The 15,518-nt window shown below is 34.3% G+C and overlaps 1 protein-coding gene across 2 annotated transcripts in view; it reads right to left on the bottom strand.

The window, feature by feature from the left end:
* Positions 1–15,518, bottom strand: part of AGPS (alkylglycerone phosphate synthase) — a 150,947-nt gene that overhangs the window by 90,566 nt on the left and 44,863 nt on the right. For both annotated transcript variants that reach the window (XM_024243500.3, XM_024243499.3), the window contains exons 6-8: positions 12,231–12,302; positions 10,779–10,858; positions 7,660–7,740 (exon numbers count right to left, since the gene is read on the bottom strand). In XM_024243500.3, the coding sequence (XP_024099268.3) occupies positions 7,660–7,740; positions 10,779–10,858; positions 12,231–12,302 (233 nt within the window). The remainder of the gene's footprint in view (positions 1–7,659; positions 7,741–10,778; positions 10,859–12,230; positions 12,303–15,518) is intronic.

The raw sequence follows: 15,518 nt of genomic DNA, 5'->3' as shown, positions 1-15,518 counted from the left end.
AAAGAAAAAAAAAAAAAAAGTAGCCAGAGGGGAAAAAAACATATTACATACACAGAAACAAAGACAAAGACAATATCAGATTTCTCATGAAAAGCAATAAAGTAGGTAACAGTGGAGCAACATCTCTGTACTGCTGAAAGAGTATCAATCTACAATTATATACTCACTTCAAATATCTTTTTTAAAAACAAAGGTGAAATAAAGACTTCTTCAGACAAAATTAGAATTTGCCAACAGCAGACCCACACTAAAGTCATGTTAAAAGAAGTCCTTCAAGCAGAAGGCAAATAACATCAGACAAAATTAAGGGTATAGGAAAGGCTAACTAGATGGGTAAATATACAAGATGCTTTCATATTATTTAAATTTTTTAAATGATACTGCAAAGTATTACAATATCACTCAAAGGTAGCTGATACAAGTTAAAGATGTATACTACAAATCCTAAAACAAAATAAAAACTTAAAACTACTAAAGAAACTAAAGAGATAAAGCATATCATTTAAAAAAAATCCCAAAAAGGCAGTAAAAGAGGGAAAGAAGAACAAAAACAGAAGGGAAATACAGAAAACGAACAGCAAGATGACAGATTTAAACTAAACCACAATAAATCACACTGAAGGTAAATGATCTAAACACCTCAAAGAAAAGGTAGTGATTGTCAAATCAGATAAAAAGAAAAGAACCAATTATATGCTGCCTATAAGAAAAACATTCTAAATATAAAGATACAAACTAATTAAAAGTAAAATGATGGAAAAAGCAAAAAGATATACCATGCTAAGAAAATTCCAATAGCTATTTTAATATCAGAAAAAGCAGATTTCAGAGCAAAGCATGTTATCACAAATAAAGGAGGTCATTTCATAACGACAAAAGGGTCAGTTAATCAAGAAGCCATAACAATCCTGAACATTTATCCTCCTAATAACCGAGCTTTAAAATACACCCAGCAAAAATAGAACTGCAGAAGAAATATACAAATCTACAATTACTGTTGGAGGTTTTAATACCCCCCTTCAATAACTGACAGAACAAGTAGACAGAAAATAAAAAATATAAGAGACCTGAATTACATTATAAGTCAATCTGACCTAACAGACATTTAAAGACTACTCCACCAAACAGCAGCAGGAAAACACATTCTTTGCAAGTGCACATGGAACATTTTAAAAATAGGCTGTACTGTGGGCCATAAAACAAGTAGCAATAAATTTGAAAGGATTCAAGTCATATAAAGTATATTTTCTGAACACAACAAAATTAATACAGAAATCAATGACAGAAAGATATCTGGAAAAATCCCAAAATAATTGAGAACTAAATAACATACATACATGGTGAGTAAACCACGGATCAAAGAAAAAAATCAAAACAGTAGAAAATATTTTCAAATTAATGAAAATAAACATATCAAAATTGGTGGCATGTCACTAAAGCAATAATTGGGAAAAAATCAGCACTGATTTTCTACTTTAGAAAATAAGACTGAACTCAAATAAATTACTTCAACTTAACCTCAACTATAAGACACAAAATAACATTTTTTTCCACAAATCCAACATCCATTCCTAATTAAAACTCTATAAACTAACACAAGAAAGGGACTTCTTCAACTTGACAAAGGGTATCTACAAAAAACACCTATAGTTAACAAATACTTAATAGTTAAAGGACCGAACACATCTCTCCTAAATCAGAAACAAGTCTCGCTTCTTTTGAACATTATCTGGCCAGTACAATCAGGTGAGAAAAAGAAAAAAAGGCAAACAGATTGGAAAGAAAGAAAGAAAACTGTCTTTATTCACACACAACAGAGTCATCTATGTAAAAAATCCAATGAGATCTACAAAAAAAAAGCTTGTTAAAATTTAGTGAATTTAGTAAAGTTGCAGGATATAAGATCAGTATTAAAAAACTGTATTTTTTACACTATTAAAGAACAACCAGAAACTGAAAATTTTTAAAAATACCAATTACAACAGCACCAAAAAATATGTACTACTTAGGGACAAATCCTGTTTTTAAAAATATACGAGGCCAGGTATGGTGGCTCGTACCGATAATCCCAACACTTTGGGAGGCCAAGGTGGTAGGTTGAAGCGAGAAGTTTGAGACCAGTCTCGGCAATATGGCAAGACCCTGTCTCCAGAAAAATTAAAAAATTAGCCAAGCATGGTGGCACATGCCTGTAGTCCTAGCTACTGGGGAGGCTGCAGCAGGAGGATCATTTAAGCCCAGGAGTTTAAGGTTACAGTGAGCTATGATGGTGCCACTAGACTCCAGCCTGGGCAACAGAATAAGATCTTGTCTCTAAAAAATATATATACATATATACATATATGTGTATATATGTGTATATATATATGAAAGACATGTACATAGAAAACCATAAGACACTGCTGAGAGAAATTACAGACCTACAAAAAACTAAAGATATACCATGTTCATGGGTCAGGTCAGAAGAATCAAAACTGTTAAGCTGTCAGTCTCCTCAAACTGATATATAGAGTCAATGCAATCCCAATCAAAATCCCAACGGGACTTTCTCTTTTTTTAACAGAAACTGACATTTCCATATGAAAATGAAGTTCATATAGAAATACACAGAACCTAGAACAGCCAAAATAACTTTGAAAAAGACTTATGATAAAGCTATAGTAATCCAAACAGTATGGTATTAGCACAGAGACAGACATATATAGAGTCCAGAACTAGAAGCAGACATATATAGACAACAGATTTTTTTAAATGATGGTGCAAAGTCAACTCAGTGAAGAAAGGATAATCTTTTCCAATAAATGGTGCTGAACAATTGGATATCCATGTGCAAAAATCATTAACTTCAATCCAATTTTATACCATATACAAATAATAACTCAGAAATCTTCAAAACTGATTAGAGACCTAAATGTAAGACTAAAAATTATAAAACTCAAATGGGAGAAAATCTCTATAACCTTGCATTATGATACAACAGCAGAAGCATGATACAAAGACATATTAATACACTGGGCTTCATAAAAATTAAAAACAGCTGGTCTTCAAAAGATACTGTAAGAAAATGAAAAGAGAAACCACAGACTGAAAGAAAATATTTGCAAAGCATATATCTGAAAAAAGACTTATTCCCAGAATAAATAAAGAATTCCAAAACTCAATAATAAGAAAACAACCCAATCTTAAAATTCAGCAAATAGGCCGGGCGTGGTGGCTGACACCTGTAATCCCAGCACTTTGGGAGGCCAAGGTGGATGGATCACAAGGTCAGGAGATCGAGACCATCCTGGCTAACATGGTGAAAACCCATCTCTACTAAAAATACAAAAAATTAGCCAGGCATGATGGTGGGCGCCTGTAGTCCCAGCTACTCGAGAGGCTGAGGCAGGAGAATGGCATGAACCCGGGAGACAGAGATGGAAGTGAGCCAAGATCGCACCACTGCGCTCCAGCCTGGCAACAGAGTGAGACTCCGTCTCAAAAAAAAAAAAAAATTGGGCAGATAATTTAAGGAGAACTTCACCAATAAAGATATATGGATGGCAAATAAGCACATGAAAAGATGTTCAACATCACTAGTCATTAGAGAAATATAAATTAAAACTACAATGAGTCCAGACACAGGGGCCCGAGCCTGTAATCCCAACACTTTGGGAGGCCAAGGTGGGCAGAACACTTGAGCCCAGGAGTTCAGAACAGGGCAACATGGCAAAAAATTCCATCTCTACAAAAAAATATAAAAATTAGCCAGGCATGGTGGCACTTGCCTGTGGTCTCAGTTACTCAGGAAGCTGAAGTGGATTGCCTAAGCCCAGGGAGGTCAAGGCTGCAGTGAGCCATGATCGTGCCACTGCACTCCAGCTCAGGCAGCAGGGTGAGACACTGTCTCAAAAAACAAAACAAAACAAATCTACAATGAGATACTACTATGTACCTACTAAAGTTTAGACTAAAATTAAAAAGACTAACAATACAAAGTATTGGCAAGGATATGGAGAAACTGGAACTCTTATACAGTGCTGGTGGGAATATAAAATGATATAATCACTCTGGGAAAAAACTTCATAGTTTCTCAAAAAGGTAAACATATACCTACCATTTTGATCTATTCATTCCATTTCCAGTTACTTACCAAAAGTATATGTCTATACAAAAACTTTCACATGAATGTTCATAGCAGCTTTGTTTGTAATAGCCCAAAACTAGAAATAATCCAAGTGTTCATCAACAGGTGAATGTATAAACAAAACAGTGGCATATCTATACAATGCAATACTGCTGAGCAACAAAAAGAAATGAACTACTGATAAATGCAGCAATATGGCTGAATTTCAAAATAATTATGCCTAGTTGAAGAAGCCAGACCCTCCTCCCATACATACTGTAGGATTCCACTTTATTAAAATTGTAGGGAATTTAAGCAAATCTACATGACAGAAAGCAAATCAGCGATTGCTGGGGGGTTGCTTAAGGATTGTGGGTGGGAGTGGGGAAGGATTATAAAGGAGAAAGAGGAAAACTTTTGGGGTTGGTGGATATGTTCATTATCTTGATTGTGATGATGGTTTCATGGTTATATTCATATGTCAAAACTTATCAAATTGTACACATTAAATTGTACATATTAGATCATAATTATATCTCAAGCTATTATAAAGCAATATAAAACAAAAATCTATGACTTCAAAGATTGTGGCCCAAGCTGCCTAAGGAATTGAATTTCCATCTCCTGAAGAGAAGAAGAAGGCTACAGAACAGAAACATTTTGGAGACAAGATTGCAAATTTTTCCTCTAAAAATTCAGTTTTTAAAACGCAAAGTTTGAAATGTCTGTAAATACGCAACTGGAGATATCAATTAGGCAAGTGGCTATATCAGTTCAGGAAAGAAGTCTAGGATGATAATATAAATTTTGGAGTCTACAGCACATAAAAAGAATATTTAAAGTCAGTTAGCCTGAATGAAGCAAATAGTGCTCAATAAAAATTGGTGGAATCAATCAAAGTTCTAAGTAGTTCACATTATTAACTTATTTCATCTTGATGAAAAACCCCATGAAGTAGGAATTATGATCCCCACTTTATAGGTAAAGAAACTGAGGCTTAAAGGTGAGTAACTTGCCCAAGGTCACACAGCTAGGAGCTATATTTGAGGTTTGCAGTGAGAGCTAACAGCTATTAGAAACAAAGAAAGATAATGTGAGGTTATTAGTGATGATGTGCCTAAGCAGAAAAAAAATTCGAGTCAGACATCCTCAGACTATTAACTAATAAAAGTAGCCAAAGATTTAATAAAAGTAGAAAAAATTCTCCAAATCCATAATTGACATGTTAGCAGCTTCCACTAAATTTTATCATGTTAACATCAATGTGATTTACAAGTTAAAGTGATTAAAATCTGTGCTACCCAACTACTGTATTTGTGTCATTTTAAGCTTTCAGAAAGAAAAGGCAGGATGTTTTAAACTGGTTACCTCAACTGAAGTAGAATCTGAAGGACACAGAAGTTTAATGAGGAAGAACTTTAACTGGGATCAAAATAGCTGTAGGAACTACATTATAGCCTACTGGAGGCAAAAAAGAAAGTTCTATATTGGCATTTAGGGAAATGAACTAGTAGGTAAAATATCAGAAGTTCCTAGTCTGGGAAAATGTCATTTAAATTTCAAGGAAATATGTTCCTTGAATTTTAATTCTAACCTTTAAAAAAAAAAGGAAACTTGGAAAGGTTAAAATACTACACCAAATGCTATAATAAAGATACAAAATTGGTGACATAAAAGGCCATTCTTTGTTATAAAAAAAAATGTTGTGCTGGTAATGCCTCATTTAAGCATACTGATACAGGACTTTTTAGAGGTTTTTTTTCATTAAATACTATTATTCTGCCCACTAAAGTTCATTATAAACTATAATAATTGATAAATCTATTTATCTGATATAAAACCTTAATTTATTGAGGATCTTTAACACTGTCTCAACAAATAAGTTCAATTTTATTCCAGTTATCTGCATCTTACCGCATTAAATAAAAAATAAATACTTTAATAATTTTTTTTCAAAGCCTATCATCCAGAAATGGTCAGGAGCAGACCAATGTCAATCAACTTTTCAACAAAGAAAAGAAAACAACAACAAAATAAGATAACAATCACATCACATCTCTTCCTATTAAAGGTTTAGGGGAGAGGGGTCTCTATAACCCAAGTTGAACAAAATGGTCAGTACATCACTAACAAATTGGACTTTCCAATTTTTGTTTACAAAAGCTGAGTTATCGTTATCTTGATTATGTTTGAGGAAGTTGAAGGAACCAATTTATTTTCACTATTACCTGCTTAGAATCTATGAAAGAAACCTAAAGTTTTCCAAAAATTCATTAAGATCCCAAAAAAGTACTATAAGAACTGCAAGAATTTGATGAATTTATGAAACGAGTAGTTGTCAATGAAATTGTGCACTGAAAAGTTCAATGAATACCAACATTTACCCAGCTGATGAAATATATCACCAAGATCCTAGAATTCCATGTTCAAACTGTTCCACTTTGTTCCATTTCTACTACTTCAGGTTACTCTCAGCTCTTGCCTAAATTATTGTTGCAGTCTCTCAGTCCACCCTTACATAGACCACCCATTTCACCACACAGCAGCCAGAACAATACAAGTAAAAAAGTAAAGTTCAACCTTCTAATAGGGGCTTTATAAGGCCCTTTATGATCTGAACTCTTCATGTTTTCCTGGCCTGATCCTTTACCCCTACTGTACCCACTCCCACCCAATATACAAATACATGTTCTCCCATACACACACTAGCCTTCAGCCATATTCAGCTATCTGCAGACCCTCAAAAGCAACAGTTGGCCAGGTGTGGTGGCTCATGCTTGTAATCCCAACACGTCAGGAGGCCGAGGCGGGTGGATCACGAGGTCAGGAGATCCGAGACCATGGTGAAACCCCGTCCTACTAAAAATACAAAAAATTAGCTGGGCGCGGTGGTGGGTGCCTGTAGTCCCAGCTACTGGGGAGGCTGAGGCAGGAGAATGGCGTGAACCCGGGAGGCGGAGCTTGCAGTGAACCAAGATCACGTCACTGCACTCCAGCCTGGGCGACAGAGTGAGACTCCGTCTCAAAAACAAACAAAAAAAGCAACAGTCACCCTGAGAAGCTCTGCATATATGCTCCTTCCTCTGGATTGTTCTTTCCTTTTTTGCTAACTCAGACTCATCCTGAAGTCTCATTTTAAATGCTGTGTCCTTTGCCACTGACTCAGTACTAAGAACAAAAAAAATAAATGCCAGGTTCTATGTGATACCTTCTTTGCCCAACTCGTTCCCACCTAGCCCCATTTGATGATCCATAATACCCTGCATTTAGCATCCACATAGCAATTTTCACTCCAAATAATTAATTATTTATTGAACTTTCTGTCCTAATCTAAGCTACCCGAAGGTAGGAGACAATGCCTTATTCACTATCATGTCCTCAGAATCTAGCCCAATAATAGAAACTAAACAAATTCTTTGAGTGAATGAATGTATCATAAAAGGTATTTCATTCATAGAGGGGATACAGTTTTGAAAACTTTCATTAAAGAAATAATATCAGAATTGATATTAGAATAAGTTAATTTAAAAAAATAAGAAAAATAAATAACATACCTGTCTTTCCAACTCTTGTCCTGTTATGCCAGCCTCTACATGAGCTGTCAAATTGTTCTCATCAACCCAGAGAATTCGATTCTGTTGCAAAGGAAGAAAGAAATCTGATCTCCATGAACTATTAATATTTTCTCAGGAAATATAACTCCCTAATTCAAAGCAACAAGTGGTAAGACAGTGATTAAGCAAGAAGGGTTCCCCTCAACCACCCACACTGGAAACCAAGTCCATTATCCCAGACTATACAACATGACAACATACTAACAAAGGCAGTATATTATGCAGGGGTTGGCTTAAAACATAGACTCTGTCTTTATTCAGATGTTAATTTAAATTCCTTCTCTTACCTTAGGCAAATTATTTAACTGTCTAAGCTTATTGTTTCCTCATTTGTAAAATGTAAAATAGTAATAATACATAAAGTGTTGGCTACAATAATTAAATGAGGTACTCCATGTAAAAAAACAGCATATACAGGTCCTGGCGTTGTGCAAATACTATCTGCACTGTGTTAACATAGCAATTATTATCTAATTTAAGAATATTAGAATATGACCATAAGATTAGAAAAAAAAAAATCTGCAAAGACATTTGAATATAGCAGATGGCATCCCTTCTTTATTTTTAATTCAAAACAGGGCCAGAGACCCCATGTACAAAACAAAGCATATCCCTGCCTCGGGCTCAAAAGAAGGAACTAAATTTCATCTGGCTCAACTTACCAAACGTATGACTGCCAATAAAAAATGTTATTTGGCATTCTTATTTGACCTAACTTTTATATACATATTTGAATTTTCATGAATTACTTTCTACTATTAAGAGCAGACTTCTTTCCCCTTTCTATCTGGCTGAGCAATTGGGTAACATATAGAACCTTCTTCTGGATCCCAGGGAAGCTTTCTTTCTACTTTCATATGCTCAATTTCATGACAATAACTAATATAGATAAATCTACTTAATAATAAAAAGGAAAGAACACAACAGACAATACAAAAATAGCAGTTGCTGCCTACATTCCAAATCTGAACACATACAAATAACTGCACTGCTTAATTCATAGGGTTGTGAAAAACATTAAATAAGATGATGTATGTGAATGCACTTTTAGTTTGATGTTACATAAAACTCATAATTATACTCTCAATAAGACAATAGTAATTTCTTTCTTTCTTTCTTTCTTTTTTTTTTTTTTTTTGAGACAGAGTCTTGCTCTGTCACCCAGGCTGGAGTGCAGTGGCGTGATCTTGGCTCACTGCAACCTCTGTCTCCTAGGTTTAAGCAATTCTCCTGCCTCAGCCTCCTGAGTAGCTGGGATTACAGGCATGCGCCACCACACCCAGCTAATTTTTGTATTTTTAGTAGGCACAGGGTTTCACCACATTGGCCAGGCTGGTCTAGAACTCCTGGCCTCAGATGATCTGCCCACCTCAGCCTCCCAAAGTGCTGGGATTACAGGCGTGAGCCATCACGCCTGGCTGACAACAGTAACTTCAATACAACTATAGTATAATCAGGCTTTTGGTCCTTTGGCAGCTAAACAAAAGACAGTATTATTAAATTGCAGAATGAAATAACAAAGAATTTATTAATCTGATGGTATCTTATATATATATCTTCTCCCCTAACAGACTGGCTCTTGAGGCAATTACATACTCATTCTAAATATATACCTTGTAGCTACCAAGAGTTCAAACATATATTTTGGTAGAAAAAGGAAATTAAAAGCAGCAGAAAAAAACTTCATAGGCACTCACAGAAAAACCTAAAGAAAACATATATCCATATATACTACCAAACCCATGTTAACATTCCAGAACAGGCTATTCTTCAGCTATCTTCTGAGGAAATAAATTGCCTTTTCTTAAAATCTGGGATAAGAAGATAGGTTAATGGGGAACTTTACAATAAAATAAAGTGTTCACCATCTGAACTTGATCAATTTTAGCATCACTAAAAGTGAGACAATCAGCTACTACACACCTCTATTGATGTTATGTGACATTTTTTTAAAAGCACATTACCATCTATGAGGGATTCTTGCTGTAAAAACAAAACAAAACAAAAGGCAATGCCTGAATCTAACTAGACTTTATATGGAACTTCTAATTTAGTGAACTTACAGGGCTTAGACAAAGAGTTAAATGACAAGAAGCAGCAACAGATAAATTCAAAATACGACATTCTATACTACAAATAACCTTGTTTCTTCAAAAGTCTATAACATTCAAAAGAAAAAAACAGGGAGTAAGAGGAGGCTTTTACATAAAGTGAGACTTAAGAGCTACAATGGAAAGCAAATGTGAGCCTTGTCTGAATCCCCATTTGAACAAATGAACTATAAAACAGACATTTTTTATATTGAAAATTGAATGTAGACTAACTACTTATAAATAACATAAAGAATTACTTTTGATTTTGCCAGGAGTGATAATAATAGTTATGTGACAAAATGTCCTTTTTAAACGAGATTATACAGAAATATTTACGTGTAAAGTAGCATTGTATCAGAATTTGCTCTAAAACTACTAGAAAAAAAAGAAAGATAAAGAAAGTATGACAAAATGTTAATAACTATTTCATCTAAACAATGGGTAAACTATTCTCTCTACTTAGGTGTTTGAAAAAAAAATTCAAATTTGGTAAAATAGCATCAACATATATACCTGAGGGTAAAAGTAAACCTACCTTTTGGAGAACTGAATACAAGGGTAAAATGTAATGATGAAATACATTTAAAACAAAATGGATATTAGATTCTTTTTTTTTTTTTTTTTTAATCACCCAGGCTGGAGTGCACTGGTGTGATCTTGGCTCACTGCAACCTCCGCCTCCTGGGTTCAAGCGAGTCGCATGTCTCAGCCTCCCAAGTAGATGGGATTACAGGCACACGCCACCACACTTGGTTAATTTTTGTATTTTTAGTAGATGAGGTTTTGCTATGTTGGCCTGGCTGGTCTGGAACTCCCGACCTCAAGTGATCCACCCACCTCAGCCTCCCCAAGTGCTGGGATTACAAGTGTGAGCCACAGCGCCCAGTGGCTAGATTCTTTTTTAATGACAATTAAGGTGGAGTCAATAAAGACAATGTTTTAAATATATCTCAAATTATTAAATACCATTTGTGAAGTGTCCAAAGAAATAATTGTTCTTGTCTCATCTGCAGGACACATCAGGCCATATGAAACACTTGTTCCTCCTGCCAAAATAGGAAACAACAACTTTTATGTTTAAATATTCTGTTTTTAGCTATATTTCTAGGGCAAATCTCTCATATCAAGTATACAGATAGGGCCACTAGAAAAGTGATACCTATTAATACTTTGCAAAATACAATTTGCAAATGCTAACACACTAAAAGCAAACTCACCTTTATTTTATGCTGAGTGCCAAAATGAAGCAATATTACGGAACTGAAAGCAATGGGCTATGGTTCCATCCCCTGGAAATGCCACACTCAAGTGAAGCCCCTAGCAATTTGTGGAACTCCAAATACATGATTAGAGAAGTTCTAAGCAGATAATTACTGTGGAGAGGTAGCTTAAAAGAAAAAAAGACCCATCCTATACAACTAGAGACATCGTTACTTCCTTTCTACCACAATTATGAGATTCATTTATCATTTAAAATAATCTTATATTCTTATATAAAAAAGCTTTAATAAATTAGAATAGAAACAAGTTTAAAATGTCTAGATTATGAGGTATTTAGAAACAAATTTATATGTTCTTTGGTGAAAAAGTGATTTTAATATAGAATAATACATAGAAGTATTTAAACACACTGTTGTCTTAACATTTACTGTCAAAGGAAAAATGCTTTCTTGATACCATTAAAGAACAATACAATGTTCTCTGTTCTTAACCAGATCTAAATCACCATATATTGAATAAATTCTTGACTGATACTTCTGTAAGTTCTGCATGAAAGAAAACATGTGAAAGTCACCTTCCACAAGAAGTACAGGGGGTGTTAATCTGTAAAGTTCAGCGTGATTTTACAAAGTGAGTTCATGAACTGTTGGTTAAGAACGTGATGCCTGTGATCAGTAACCACTATTTGCTTGTCACAGTCATTTGGAATTAGAAAAATATTTCATAATAAATGGCATTTTAGTGCCTTTTTTGCATAAATTCAACAGAAAGCATCAGCTGAAGAGGGAATATGGAGCTTCTAGAATTGTTGGGAGTCTCATTACCATTCCTATGCTAATCTCAAAGGTTTATATAGGACATATTTATATTTAGCTTTTGAAAAAGAAAATTCTCTCCATAAATGTACAAGTTAAAAAGTAATTACTAAAGCAGAAACATTTTCTTATTCAGGCATTAAATCACAGCTTCAACTAGGGCCCATAGAGGAAAAAGCCATGAACTAAGGTATACCATGTCTCAAACAGTTTAAGGAATCCTACTTAGAACAAAAATGAGCATCATCGACCAATTTTTGAGAATAACCACATCACAATTACAATGATGTTTGTTTTCAGTAGGGTGACGCAAATATTTAAAATACAAATATTTTAAATAGAACAAATTTACATATTAAAATTCAAAAGGCACAATACCTACCACCAATTGGTATGATACAAAGATTATATTTGCAAGCTAGATTCACAATCTTAACTACATCATCATGGCATGCTGTTGAAAAAAGGGAAAATAAATTAATTACAGAGGCATGAATAAAATCTGATAACCTTGGCAAATAAGAACCTGTGAAATTCTTTATCTAAACTTTTCCTCCATTTATTCACTCATTAACACAATGAATTAATTGAGTACTAAAACACTTTACCTTTTTAACTTTTCATTCTGAAATAATTTGACTTACAAAAAAGTTACAAAGATAGTACAAAAATTTTCCTTCATCTCACATCCCCAAATATTAACATCTTATGTAGCTACAGTCCAATTATCAAAACCAAGCAATCAACACTGATACAATACAATAAACTAATCTACAGACCTTATTCAAATACTTCCAATTGTCCTACTAATGTCCTCTTTTCTGGACCAGAATCAATTCCAGGATCACACCCTGCATTTAGTTGCCTTGTGTCTTCTTTAAAAATAGGCACTTCCTTAGAGTATCTTTAACTTTCATGACCATGACAGTTTTGAAGAACAATGGTCAGTTATTTCATAGAATGCCCCTCAATTTGGGTTTGTAGATGTTTCCTCATGATTAAGTTCAGGTTACATATTTTGGCAGTAATTCCACAGAAGTGATGTTGCATCTTTGTCAGTGCATTACATCTAGAGGCACATGATATTAACATGTCTCATTTCTAGTAATGTTAACTTATTAATACATCATTTGGTTAGGCCGTGTCACTAGGTTTCCCCACTATAAGGATACTGTGTTTCTTGTCAAAATTAATAGGTATTAATTGTTCAAATACCTATTAATTGTTTAAATACCTATTAATTTCAACAAGAAACACAGTATCCTTATAGTGGGAAAATCTAGTGACACAGTATTTACATATCTTAGACTACATAAAATACCCTGATTCTCATCATACTTTCACCTACTAATTTTAGCACCATTGATGATTTATTGTTTAAACAAATGTTTACAATATTGCACAAAATACACTGCACATAATTCCTTTCCTTTGTACAGAACTAAAGGGTTCTCTTTATGCTTGTAAAAGTTATATAAGTAACAAAAACCTGACTGGAAGATTTTAAATGCCAAGCAAGAGGTGCTAAGACTCGACTGGCAATAGGACATTAGTGGAGGTTCTTAAGGAGGGGAACAAGATGGCAAAGAGATTGTTTTAGAAAAGCCAATCTCCTGATATAATAAGAGATGGCATGGAGGAGCGAAACTTGAGGCAAGAAAACTATGCAAAACTCCAGTATTAGTTGCTAAGAGCCTAAGGACTTAGTAGGAAATAAGAATGCTGAGGAAAACAAATGAATATCCATTTATGAAAGCAAAAATAGTTCCATAAAAGTTGCAATGATCTTTTCTAAGGTTTGTGTAAAGCTAAGAAAACATGTCATTTGTTTCATTCCAATTTTTAATAAATATCTATTTTCAAGCTTTTGGATTAAGCTTATAAAGTTTGCTATCTGTGGTAAATTTACTAAATAGAATACTCACTAATTAATAATTCACAAAACACCCAAAGATGTCTATTAAAAAATCTTCAACAAGGCAAAATTATCTTCTAGGAATGTCACTTAATCAAAAGCCTTCCTTAACCATGTTATCTGAAACTGCACCCCCATCCCACTACACATCCTTGTTCACGCTACCCTCTTACATGCTTTTCTTTTCTTTACAGCACTTAACACTACCCAATATGTTACATATTTACTTGTGGATTATCTGTTTCCCCTCAGTAAATTGTATGGCACTTGAGAGCAGGGATTTTTGTTTTATTCACTGCTTATCCTCAAGTACCTAGCCTGTATTTTCACAGTTCTAAAGTTCTGGTGTTTAAGCCACTGAAAATAATGCATAAATACTAAATTTAATAAGTGAAGTAATCGTCCTTACTCTTAAGCCCTAAGCATCCTATTAAGCAACACATAGAATTCCGATTCAGATCAAAGCCAGACTTAAAGACAACTACAATAGAATTCCAGTTGTGTGTGTGTGTGTTGCAAGAATGATTCAGCCACATCCACTCTATGGAATACGACATTGCCTCAAATTTCTTCATTGTCTCAAAACTAGGCCTCCTGCAAAGAAAAACTTGGACTTCAACTCCAGTAGGAAATTCACATTAAAATTAAATAAAGACCTCAGTGACTTAATAACTTGTCGGGAAACTATTTCCAAAGAAGTCATTATACTAGGATATTGAACAGAATAAAATTATAAACTTGATTCAGCCAGGAATACACCATTCATACAGATTCTTGAAGTATGGAAGAAGTTGGCAAAAGGATTATTGAATTAATCTCCCAAGGGTGTATGGGAGGTTTAAGGGGCAAGAAACATGCGGCATGAAAACCCTTATGGTTTCACAAAAACCTAGATATACACTGAGAAGGAACTGATTTGGAAACTGGGATGAAAAAAAAGTGGAAGAGCAAAGGTGCAAGGGAACCAATAAAATGGGAGGGATTTTACAAAGCAAAGCAACTTTTGTGAAATATTGTTTACTACATCTGGGTTTTTGGAATATTTGGATTTCTTAAAGCAAAACATACTTCTACTATATTATTCTGTTTTTGTTTTTGTTTTTTAAGAGATGAGGGACTCACTAGTCCAGGCTAGACTTGAACTCTAGGCAAGTAATCCTCCTGCGTCATCATTCTGAGTAACAGGGACTACAGGCATGCACTGCCAAGCCCAACTCTCTAAGTATTTTAATATTGAAAGACATGAAGAAAATGCCTAGAAGGTACACTTGAAAGTTCTTATTAAGATACATCAAAGGATGGCCTATTAGGTTTCTTGTGGGAAGTGAGAATTGATAAATTTTGCTTTCATGTTTTCTAGTAATAAATGGAATAAACCTTCTCCAAATCTTGGTAGAGAAGTAACCTAAAGCTACTAAAAAGCAAGGAGGCAAAACAAAAATATTTCTTCTATTGGAGAATATCTTTTCCTCAGGAACAGTTAAAATTTCTATACTAAACTAACAGAGATGAAAGACTTATTTCATAAATATTCCAAATGCATAGACTAATATATAAGTATCAGGAAAGTAACTTCATCTCTGCTACATATGCTCTTGGATTTTCCTTCTGTGTATCTCACCTGTCTGTTGCTCCCACATTAAAGTATAATTTCTCTCTCAGTTAGTCCCTCCAAAGTAGAAGGATCTCATTTAAGAACTGACAGTCCGTGAATGAGCCAATTTATTAAAAAATAAAATATACACTCTGAAAAGG

Source organism: Pongo abelii, chromosome 11, assembly GCF_028885655.2.
Source record: "Pongo abelii isolate AG06213 chromosome 11, NHGRI_mPonAbe1-v2.0_pri, whole genome shotgun sequence".
Lineage (NCBI taxonomy): Eukaryota > Metazoa > Chordata > Mammalia > Primates > Hominidae > Pongo > Pongo abelii.
This window is presented reverse-complemented; position numbering and strand designations above follow the sequence as displayed.